This window comes from Ochotona curzoniae, unplaced genomic scaffold (assembly GCF_017591425.1).
Source record: "Ochotona curzoniae isolate NIBS_2020 unplaced genomic scaffold, NIBS_Ocur_1.0 scaffold_2476, whole genome shotgun sequence".
Classification (NCBI taxonomy): Eukaryota; Metazoa; Chordata; class Mammalia; order Lagomorpha; family Ochotonidae; genus Ochotona; species Ochotona curzoniae.
In genome coordinates this window covers 15,600,281-15,611,868 of record NW_024467095.1, presented here as the reverse complement: position 1 = coordinate 15,611,868, position 11,588 = coordinate 15,600,281, and the positions used below count along the sequence as shown (strand labels likewise).

Below are 11,588 nucleotides of genomic sequence, written 5' to 3'. Positions count from 1 at the left end.
TCAAATGATCTTGTTGACAATTTTTAAATATTTTTTTATGACTTCGTACTAAAATTTGTCACAAAGTAAAATGATAAATTTTTTAAAGATTTATTTATTTTTATTGGAAAGCCAAGTTTACAGAGAGAAGGAGAGACAGAAAGATCTTCCGTCCACTGGTTTACTCCCCAAGTGGCCAGAACAGCTGGAGCTGAGCTGATCTGAAGCCAGGAGCCAGGAGCTTCTTCTGGGTCCCAAGGCCTTGGGCCATCCTTGACTGCTTTTCAAGGCCACAAGCAGGGAGCTGGATGGGAAGCGGAGCAGCCGGGATGAGAACTGATGCCCATAGGAGATCCAAGTACGTGTAAGGTGAGGATTTAGCCACTAGGCTTCCATGCCAAACCCAAAACAAATGTCTTTAAAATGTGGGGCTGGCATTGTGGCATATAGTTGCTGTGGCATAGGGTTGCTGCCCGTGATGCCAGCATCCACATGGGCACCAGTTTGTGTCCTGGCTGGTTTGCTTATGACCCCGCTCCATGCTGATGGCCTGGGAAAGCAGCAAAGGATGGCCTGAGAGCTTATGTCCTTGCACCCATGTGGTGAACCCCCATGAAGTTCCTGGCTCCTGGCTGCAGCCTGGTGCAGCCCTGACTGTTGCATCTATCTGGAGAGCAAATGGGAGATTTATCTGTCTTTCCCTCTCTATTACTCTGACTTTCAAATAAATCTTTTGAAAAATAAAACATTTCTAGGCCTGGTGCAATAGTCTAGTGACTAAAGTCCTTACCTTGCACACGCCAGGATCCCATATGGGCGCCAGTTCTAATCCCGGCATCCTTGCTTCCCACCCAGCTCCCTGCTTGTGGCCTGGGAAAGCATTTGAGGATGGCCCAAAGCCTTGGGACCCTGCACCCACATGGGAGACCTGGAAGAGGCCCCTGGCTCCTGGCTTTGGATCAACACAGCTCCAGCTGTTGCAGGCACTTGGGGAGTGAATCATCAGAGGGAAGATCTTTCTCTCTGTCTCTCCTTCTCTCTGTATATCCGACTTTGCAGTAAAAACAAAAACAAACATTTATTTGAAATGCAAAGTGACACACACACAGATGGAGTGACCGAGCTCTTCCATTTGCTGGTAGCCAGGGCTGGACCCAGCCAAAGCCATGAATCAGGAACTCCATTTGGCTCTGTGTGGGTGGGGAGAGCTGGACAGTGAACAAGGTTGCTGGGACTTGAATCCTGTTCTATCGGAAGCTCATTTCCGGCAACAGCTTAACTCGCGGTAGCTCAGTGCAGGCTCCCACGGCGACGATGAGTGTGGCTGACAGCGCAGCAGGAGCAGCATGGGCCCCGCGTTTCCTTCGCGTCCCCCTGGTCCTTTGCATTGTTTAGGCTGTACCCTGTCCATTTGGGGAGGAGGAATTTTGGAGAATATGCAGTCAGTGCCACCAGTACGTCCTCCTCTCCAAGAACCTGTGGTCAGAAAAGGAACCAGTGCCATCTGTGCATTCCAGAGTGGGGGCTCCTGCCCGCCCCCCTGCCGTGCCCATTGGCCCGCTGTCCTCTCAATGGTGTGGCTGACTGGCCAGGGCTGTCTGAGTCCAGGGGTCAGCGTATAGAATGGGTATTGGTGAGATCACATTGCACCCTGTACCCCAGGGATTCTCTTACTTGTTTTGGAGACCTCTACGGTCTATAGTAGATGGGAAGTTAAGCCCTTCCTGCTCTCAGAAAGCCTGTACAGTGCCTGACACAGTAGCCTAGTGGCTAAAGTCCTTGTCTTACAAGTGTTGGGATCCCATATGGCCACTGGTTCATGTCCCAGAGGCCCCATGTCACTTCCAGCTCCCTGCTTGTGGCCTGGGAAAGCAGTGGAGGACGGCCCAAAGCCTTGGGACCCTGCACCCACATGGGAGACCCGGAAGAGGCTGCTTGCTCCTGGCTTCGGATTGGCGCAGCTTCGGCCATTGCCAGCCACTTGGGTGTGAATGATCAAATGGGAGATCTTCCAGTCTGTCTCTCCTCCTCTCTGTATATCTGAGTTTCATAATAATAATAATAATAATATTAATAATAATAATAAATCTTTAAAAAAAAGGTTTGCACAGACCACAGGATTAGATTTCTTTTAAAGATTTTATTTATTTGCCAGGCAGCTAGAGCTCCCATCCATTGATTCACTCTGCAGGCACCCCAAAGGGTCTGGAGCAGGGGAGTGGTGGGTAGAGCTTGGAGCTGGGATCCCGGAATGCCACCTACCAGGTCTCCTCGAGGGGTGGCAGGGATCCAAGTCCTTGTGCTAGCACTTGCTGCTTTCCTGGGACCCAGGCAGGAGGCTGGGGGCAGGAGCCAGGGCAGCAGACAGGAGCTGAATGCCAGGGCTGCGATGAGGGCGCAGGCACTCTGCTGCCAGGCCAGCCCTTGCCCCGTTCCTGTCTTCTAGAGGACAAGTGTCGTTTACTTGGACAGAGATTGTCTGGTATATATATATATATATATTTTCCCAGAAGTCTGGTCGTATGTGCGTGTGCATGTGTGTGAACTCCTAATTCTTAAGGACAGATTTTGGCCAGGCGCTGAGGGTAATGAGAGTCAGGCTAGCTGCAGGTAGTTGAGAACTTGGCATGCCAACCAGACCCATGGGGAGTAAATAAGTGGATGGTAGCTCACTCTCTCCCCGCCCCCCTCCTTCTCTCCTCTCTCCCACTGTTTTCTCTATTAACTCTGTCAAATAATTTTGTTGTTGTTGTTGTTGTTAAGAAAAGGTAAAAAGGGTCTCCCAAGGTTGAAGAGTCTCTAGGTTCCACTGGGTGGGTCTGTGCCAAGCCCACTGCTGGGGTCACCGCTGCCTTCCTCTTCCTCATGGGGGAGACAAGCAGAGTTTGTATGCAGAAGTATAACAGATGCTTCCTGTCTAAAAAATAAATATCTTCCACTTAGCCCCTTAAGATACTTAGGGTAATTCACTTAGAAACAAAACTAAATTTGACTTACCAGTTTTCATCTTGGGAAAGCACTCTACTCTGCTGAGTTAAGGTGGATCCAGCGACAGCGTGGCTGAAGTGCGATCACAGTGAAGAAACAGGGTTCATGTGGTGTTCCCACGTTCTCAAATGAGAGACAAGTTCCTTCCTTCTTTCCAAGACGCTTAAAGAAAGCAGAGATCCAATAAGCCTAACAGAAGAGAATGGGAAATACATTCCAGGAACAATTTCCCCCCTTTCTTTTGACTTCCCAGCTGTGGCGCAGCGCCTTGAGGTCGGTTAGAAGATCCTGTCGGGCAGAGCCTGCACCCAGGCGTGGTTAGCACCTGGGCGTTTGTTATTGCATCCAGAAGCCGAGTGCTCCAGGCTTGCCTTGCCTCCTGAGATGTGTGGTTCCAACAGGGTTTTCATCTGATAACCAGCAAAGGTCATCGGCATCCAGCAAGAGGCTGGCAGTGTGTACTCTGGGAACTCTTAGAGCAGGCCGAGGAAACAAGTATGGCACACGTTACAGTCCAAAAAAGGTAGATGATGTGGATCAGAAGGCACGCAGAATAAAAGCCCAGGATTGTGGTGCTAAGGACTCACAGATGTTTTACAAGCTCAGATGTTCTGTAAGCGTTGGGAATGGCATTGTGGCACAGGGGGTTAAGCCCATGTCTGGGATGCCCACATTGCATTTACAAGTGCCAGGTGGAGTCCTGGCACCTCCACTTCCCATCCAACTTCCTTGCTAAGATGCCTTAAGTACTTGGGTTCCCACTGCCCCCAGAGGAGACCCACACGGCGTTCTGGCCTCTGACATCTGTCTCACCCACTCATGACTTTTGTGGATTTTGGGGAGTGAACCAGATGATGGAAGGTAACTTCAGTTCTCTGTTATTCTGTCTTTCAAATAAATAAACTAAAGCAAGCATTAAAAGCATCTTATTTATTTTTGTAATTTCAGTAAGAAAGATGGCAAAATGATCATGCTGTCGAGTTAACCTGAATCCCTTCGCTACCGGCAAGGAAAGATGAGCGTTTCCTGAGTTGTCCAAATCCACAGGGCCAAGTTTTTAATTTTGGGTCTTCACACTCTCAAGTTCTATGCTTTTAAAATCTATTTTATGTATTTATAAAAATATTTATGCATTTGAAAGCCAGAGTTAGAGAGAGAGAGGAGAGGCTGTGACAGCTGGAGCTACGTGTGTCTACAGCCAGGACCCAGGAGTTTCTCCTAGGTCTCTCCCATGGGTGCAGGGACCCATGTACTTGGCCATCTTCTGCTGCTTTAGCAGGTACATTAGCAGGGAGCTGGACTGGAAGTTGAACAACTGGGACTCGAACCTGCACCCACAAGGGTTGTGGACACAGTAGACTGTGGTTTAACGTGCATTGCCACTGCACTGGTGCCTAATGCTCTTGTTTTTTTTTTTTTTTTTTTTAAAGATTTATTTTTATTATTTTGTTATTGGAAAGGCAGATGTACAGAGAGGAGAGACAGAGAGGAAGATCTTCCATCCGATGATTCACTCCCCAAGTGAGCGCAACGGGCCGATGCTATGCCGATCCGAAGCCAGGAGCCTTTTCCGGGTCTCCCACGTGGGTGCAGGGTCCCAAAGCTTTGGGCCGTCCTCGACTGCTTTCCCAGGCCACAGGCAGGGAGCTGGAAGGGAAGCGGGGCTGCCGGGATTAGAACCGGCGCCCATATGGGATCCCGGGCGTACAAGGCGAGGACCTTTAACCACTTGCGCCACCGCGCCGGGCCCAATGCTCTTGTTTTTAGAACAGCTTTCTGGGCGGCCTTGGAATCATCACATTGTTCTTTGCTGGGGGAGCAAGGCAGCTTGGTCGTTGGGATAGAGTGCTCCCCAGAAATGTTAGAGAACCCTTCTTCCCCTTCATGCATTTAGCCTTCGTTTGTTCTTATGTTGCCAGAGAGGGGAACTGGCCACTGGTAGCCCCGAGGAAGCTGCTTATTTGTCAATCAACTGAAAGTTAACTCTCACTAAAACAGTGGGTGCTTTTCTCTAATTTATATGTCGGGTAGAAGTGAGAAGGGGAGAACAGGAAGCAAGGATTTGGCAAGGTCAGAGGGCCAACCAGCAAGCTCTTCAGAAGGACCGGGGGCAGCTCGGCTTCCAGTCGCCGAAGCCCCAGTGCGCGTAGGTCCCTCCATCCGGATCTGTGCTTGGCTTTGCAAGTAGCCTGATTTTCACACACTGACTCAGGTCTCCAGTGTGAAGCAACATTCCACTTGGCAAGCAAATCCAGTCTGCGAGGTTCTGAGAACTACATACCCTAAGCATTTGGGGATCAGGCGGTAAAGTTACAAGAAGCTTGGAACAGAAATACCGCTTGGGGGAAGTAGATGTGACGCTGTGAACGGCAAGGCCACAGGAGCAGCCGGCTCGTCCCCAGCTCCTCGGGGAGCCCAGCACCTTCAAGCGTTCGCCCCTCTGACGAGAGCGTGGAAGACGCCCGCCGAGCAGCAGCTGTGGGCCCCGTTGGCGCGGGCAGGCGTCCTATAATACAGAAGGCGGCCACAAAGCAAACTCGCCGCTCTGGTCGGCCTCCGTCGCGCTCCGCGAACATCCGGCGGGCGCCGGAGGAAGTGACGCGCTCGGGGCGGGTGGCCGTCCGGACGCGGGGAAACATGTCGGCTCTGTGCAGGCTAGCTCCTGTCATTCGCACTGGAGGATCTCTCTTAAGAGGTGGCCGCGTGCGGGCGGCTGGAGGCAGCGGCGTCCGTCAGTGAGTGAAGGGCTCGAATGGGGGCTTCTCCGAATGCTAACGGGAAGCGTTGGCGTGCGGACGCCCTCACCTTGAGGCAGGGCGACGGGGCGGAGTCGGGTGACAGACGCCCTCTGCCCGTGGTGCGCCGGGCCCTGTGGTCCTTGACGCCGGGGCCCGGATCGGAGCCGGGTTCGGGTTTGGGGTTGAGGGTCGGGAACCGGGGACTGGGGCTGGGGGTTCCGGGTCGGGGCCGGGGGTCCAGGCTGCCTGGGCACCCACCGGGTCACCCAGGCTGACCCGGTCCTGGTCGTGGCTGCACGCTGTGTGTTGAAGTGCAGCGGGGTGCACCCAGCTTGAGGTCTAGGGAGAGAATGGGCCCGGCACCTGCTACAGACTTGAAGATACCGGCTGATTATGGTCTTGGATAGATGTTAAACCCAACAGTCACGTGACCCAGCGTCTGCAGGGTGCAGAGTTTGTCCTGGACTGTAGAGGTCAACACACAGAGCCCAGGGCCCAAAGTTTATTTTACTTATTTATTTAAAAAGATTTGATTATTTATTGGAAAGGCAGAGTTACAGAGACCTTCCACCTGTTGGTTCCTATGACTGCAACAGCTAGAGCTGGGCTAGTCCAAAGCCAGGAGCCAGGAGCTTCTTCCCCATCCCACACGTGCATGCAGCGGCCAAGGAGTCAGGTCATTCTCTGCAACTTTCCCAGGCCGCTAGCAGGGAGCTGGAAAGAGAGTAGAGTATCAGGGACATGAATCAGCAACCATAAGGGATGCCGACACTGTGAGCAGAGGAGTAGCTTGCCACTCCGCCATGCAGGGTGGATTTAAAGGGCCAGTGAGAGAGAGCTCAGTGTGGGAGGCCCAGGAGAATTGAGCCAGACTGAAGCCAGGAGCCAGGAGCCAGGAGCTAGGAGCTTCTTCCCAGTGTCCCAGGTGGTACAGGGTCCCAAGGCAATGGGCTGTCCTCTACTGTTTTCCCAGGCCACCAGCAGGTAGCTGAATGGGAAGTGGAGCAACTGGGATATGAACTGGCTCTCATATGAGATCCAGGCACCTGGAGGTAGAGGAGTAGCCAATTGAGCCATCATGCTGGGGTCAAAATAAGGAATATTTCCTGCATGAAAACTCTGGCCTCTTCAAGCCAGTTTTGGTTGCTGCATGTTCACAGCAAGCTTAGTGAACTTGTTTTCCTGTCGGTAGCGGCTTTGAAGAGCAATGTTTTAGTTTCTAGGCTGTAAGTCCCAAGTTTCAGGGAACGCACTGCTCCGCGATGCTGCTCACCAGCTCGCTGTGTCTCTCAGCGCTGGCGGCGGCGTACACATCGAGCCCCGGTACAGACAGTTTCCCCAGCTGACCAAAGGCCAGGTGATCAGGGCGGAGCTGTTCAGCGCAACCATGTGGTTCTGGATTCTCTGGCGTTTTTGGCATGACTCCGATGCTGTGCTGGTAAGTGTGGGAGACTGGTTCTTGCGCTTTGGGGACGGGGTGAGGATGGTAGTGTAGTCTGCCTGTGTTTTTTTCTAGATGGACTGTGCTTTTCTCCAGGTATACCCTTTTACCACCGCACTGAGTGTGCCTGCGGGAAGACGGTCGTGTAGTGACCATTTCAGTACAAGGATGCACACTGCATGGGCCAGCTCCTAGGTTTCACTGAAGCTGCAGTATTTGGCAGGGAAAAAATTCTCTTGCCTTCCAAGCCAGGGGTTGATTGGTGGGTTCAGTTTCACACTTCAGTTCCTTTCTTTTTTTTAAGAGTTATTTTTACTAGAAAGTGGTCCTCATATGGAAATCTGGCAGCACAGGCAGCAGCCCAACAGGCTGTGCCGCAGCTCCAACCCCCTGTTTGCTGTGGACTCTGACGTGCTCTTGTGCATGGCTGTTTGGTGTGAGACCACGCAGCCAGGCTGCCTGGAGCACTGAAGAGCCGGAGTCCACCTGAGGCCCACATCTCAGCAGGAATGAGACGAGCATCTGAAACACGTACTCGGCTGGGGATGTGGGTGTCTTAGAAATGTGTTGCCTCTGTTTCCCCCTGCCCTTCATCCAAATATAACGTTTTCTTGGGCTCATACCTCCACTCCAAGGTAGGAAAGCTTTTAAAACTTAGGCCACAGGCCATAATGACCAGATCTGAACAGTTGGACTGTACGGTGAAGTAGAATATGTTCCTGTGAAATGTCAAGGGCTGTGCTTATAGTATTTAGCTTTATCATGGTTTTTCCTTGAAGATTTCTTTTTAAATTACTTTGTTGCATGAAGTATATATTCTTGACTCTTTTCCCTTTAAATGCTTGTCACCAGGGTCACTTTCCATATCCAGACCCTTCCCAGTGGACAGATGAAGAATTAGGGATCCTTCCTGATGATGAAGACTGAATATGTGGACTCAGTTCCTCATAGGTGTGTATGCCCCATATTCCCATTTGAGAAAAAACTCATTTACTTGTTTGAAAGGCAGTGAGTTCAGTGACTGAGATCACCTTTCCATCTGCTGGTTCACTCAGCAACAGCTGGGACTGGGCCAGTTGGAGTGAGAAGCCCCCTCAGAATTTCCCAGGTGGGTTGCAGGGGCCGTGGTCTGCTGCTGCCCCAGTGCGTTAGCGGGGAGCTGGATTGGAAGCTGAGCTCTTGGTAATGGGATATGGATGTTCCCTGTGACAGCATAGCCTCCTGCACCGTAACATCCGCCTCCAAATTCCCAGTTGGAAAAATCCTGACTGATTTCAGGCGAGGGTGGGAGGGAGGCATTGACCTTTATCAGCTTGCGCACTCTCCAGATGGCTGCACAGCAAGGGCTGGGCCAGGCTGAAGCCTGGAGCCAGGAACTTCGCCTGGGTCTCCAGAGGGGAGCAGACCCAAGACTTCATCATTGTTGTTTAAAACATTTATTTGAAAGAGATAGTTAATTTCCATCCATCTGCTGGCCCTCTCCCCACATGGCTTCAGCCAGGCTGAAACTAGGGGAGGAGCCAGGAGCATCTGGGTCCCCCCAGTAAGGGGAGACCCTAGCACTTGGATCATCCTTAGCTGTATTTCCCAGGTCATTAGCAGGAAGCTGGATTGGAAGTTGAGCCACTGGGACTCAAATAAGCACCCATACATATGGGATGATGGTGTCACAGGTGTTGCTTTACTTGCTGTGCCACCCGGTCACTCCCAGGGACCCCATCTTATGATATCACCTGCTGCCCCCTAGGTGCACGTCAGCAGGAAGCTGGGCCGGGGATTGGGACTGCATCCCAGGTGAGCCGGTCTGTTAACGGGACTGTCCGAGTGCTCCAAGTAGTGTTTTACTGCACTGGACCACTTTCATTTTTAAAATTCTTTTTAAAAAATATTTCCTTTTCTTAAAAGAGTTACTGAGAGCAAGCAAACCACAGAAAGATCTTCCATCTGCTGGTTCACTCCCCAAATGGACACAGTGAGCTGGTACAGTTGAAAGCTGGGAGCCAGGAGTGTCTTTGGGTCTTCCAGGTGGATGCAGGGTCCCAGTACTTGGACCACTTTACACTGTTTTCCTAGAAACATTAGCTGGGAGCTGGATCGGCAGCAGAGCAGCGGGACTTGAACTGGCATCGACATGTGATGCCGGCATTGCAAGTGGTGACTTTAACCCGCTATGCCACAGCAGCAGCCCCCCGTATCCACTTAAGTCTCATTTCTTGTCATAAAAGTTTCTGACTGCACTTAGAATGGACTAGAAGAAGTTGCACTGAATGAAGTATAACTAGCCATGTCATAAAATATCAAGGTGTTTTTACATTTGTTGCCTCCTACCCACCCACCTATTCATTTAGCATACTGTGGTTGGCACTGTGGTCCAGCACATTAAGCTGCTACTTGGGGCGGCTGCTGTTTTCCCAGTGCTGAGAAAGATGATGAGGCATGTGGCTGGGCTCTTGCTACCCCTTGGGAAACTTGGGTGAACTTCTGGGCTCCTGACTTTGGCCTGACCCAGCTCTGGCTGTTGGAAGCATTCAGGGAGTGAGCTAGCAAATGGAGGAATCCTCTGTATCACTTTTTTCAAGTAGATGAAAAACACACAGAAAATTCTGATAGGAGTTCTATAAAGGTAGTTTTTATATTAGGCACAGGATACAGTGATGAAACAGTTTACAGTGTGTGGCTGCAAGAACACAGTATCCTAGGGCCAGCATAATGAGCCAAATGATCAATCCTCTATCTGCAAGCGGGTGCTGGTTCATGTCCTGGCAGCTCCACTTCCAACTAGCTCTCTACTTGTGGCCTGGGAAAGCAGTTGAGCACGTCCCAGAGCCTTGGTGCCCTGCACCTGCATGGGAGACCTGGAAGAAGCTCCTGACTCCTGGTTTGGATTGGCTCAGGGGAGTAAACCAACAGCTTGAAGATCTGTCTCTCTCCCTCTCGTTTTGTAACTCTGTCTTTCCAATAAAAATAAATCTCAAAAACCAAATTGAAACAAAAGTGTCCCCCCTTCAGCACAGGGGAGTATAGAGCGCTGGACTCACTGGCAGTTCATCCTTGAAGCTGTGAAGCCTATGGTGCTTGTGTTTTCCAGGTCAGGAAGTTGAATTAGATCCTCAAAAAGGAAGGCCCAGGAGTCCATCTTTTCACACAGCCCTCCTCCGTGTTTAAACATTCTCATGTAACATGTTTTTAAGTTAATGCTTGCATTTGAATAATTGGGGATTTCAATTAATATGAAAATGCTTAAAGTCTCCCTTTTGTTTTCCTGCAGGAGCCAGCTGAGAGTTCCAAATAATTATGGACTTCATATTGCACAATAAGCTTGTAAATTAAAGTGGTTTGATCACAAACAAGGAGTTGAGCTGTGTTTCTGCTGGCGAATGGCTGCCACCTCTGGAGTGTGTGCTATCTTAGTGATGTCGTTGCCTCTTCAGCTGATCTTGCAGGGAGCCCAGGCCATAGAAGGGTGTTGGGATATGGACCACCAAGCAGGTGCAGGTACTTGCTTTCAAGGTTGTGATGCTAGTTTTGACTTCAGAGCCCACACCTAAGCGCCGTCCTGTCACCCCACTGGTCTTCAGTGTGCTGACAGGCCTGGGGACTGGCCAGGTGCCACAGGTGAGAGGTCAGTGCAGCCCCTTAATTGTCACCCGTGAGCTGGACATTGTGCTGAGCGACCATTCAGCTTAAGTGTCATTTCCACCTGGGAATTTTTTTTTTTAAGATTTATTTATTTTTTATTGGAAAGGCGGATATACAGAGAGGAGAGACAGAGAGGAAGATCTTCCATCCGATGATTCACTCCCCAAGTGAGCGCAATGGCTGATGCTATGCCGATCCTCTTCTGGGCCTCCCACGCGGGTGCAGGGTCCCAAAGCTTTGGGCAGTCCTCGACTGCTCTCCCAGGCCACAGGCAGGGAGCTGGATGGGAAGAGGGGCCGCTGGGATTAGAACCGGCGCCCACATGGGATCCCGGGCGTGCAAGGCGAGGACCTTAACCACTTGCGCCACTGTGCCGGGCCCTCCACCTGGGAATTAACGGGAGACAAGGGGGAAATAAGGTTTTTTCACTCTCTCAAAAATATGTTTCAGGGTACTCGGCAATTCCATATATCACAATTCTGAAAGTAGCAAAGAGTTTTCTACCATCCATGGATATCAGTATTGTTAGCTGGGTTGTGACCCACCCAGGACCCTATTCATTTATATACGTTAGGTTTTTGACCACCTAGGTAGGGGCATACAGTACAGAAATGACCAGTAAGATTCTGTTCTCAGAGAACCTAGATTTTGGGAGCATATAGACAATGGTAAGTTCATAGCCATCTGGGATCGACTCAGGCCAGGAAGGCAGGCTCGCTGAGTGATGTGGTAGAGACGAGTGAAGAATGTGATGTGTACTGTGAACCTCCTGTGATGGCTCAACTGGCTAAATCCTCATCTTG

General features: G+C 50.9%; 1 protein-coding gene across 1 annotated transcript; it reads left to right on the top strand.

The window, feature by feature from the left end:
• Positions 1–5,546: 5,546 nt before the first annotated feature.
• On the top strand, positions 5,547–10,493 carry NDUFB2 (NADH:ubiquinone oxidoreductase subunit B2). Its single transcript, XM_041002405.1, has 4 exons — positions 5,547–5,702; positions 6,999–7,143; positions 7,999–8,097; positions 10,415–10,493. The coding sequence occupies exons 1-3, from the start codon at positions 5,605–5,607 to the stop codon at positions 8,071–8,073; spliced, it is 318 nt and encodes a 105-aa protein (XP_040858339.1). The 5' UTR covers positions 5,547–5,604; the 3' UTR covers positions 8,074–8,097; positions 10,415–10,493.
• The last annotated feature ends 1,095 nt before the right edge of the window (positions 10,494–11,588 follow it).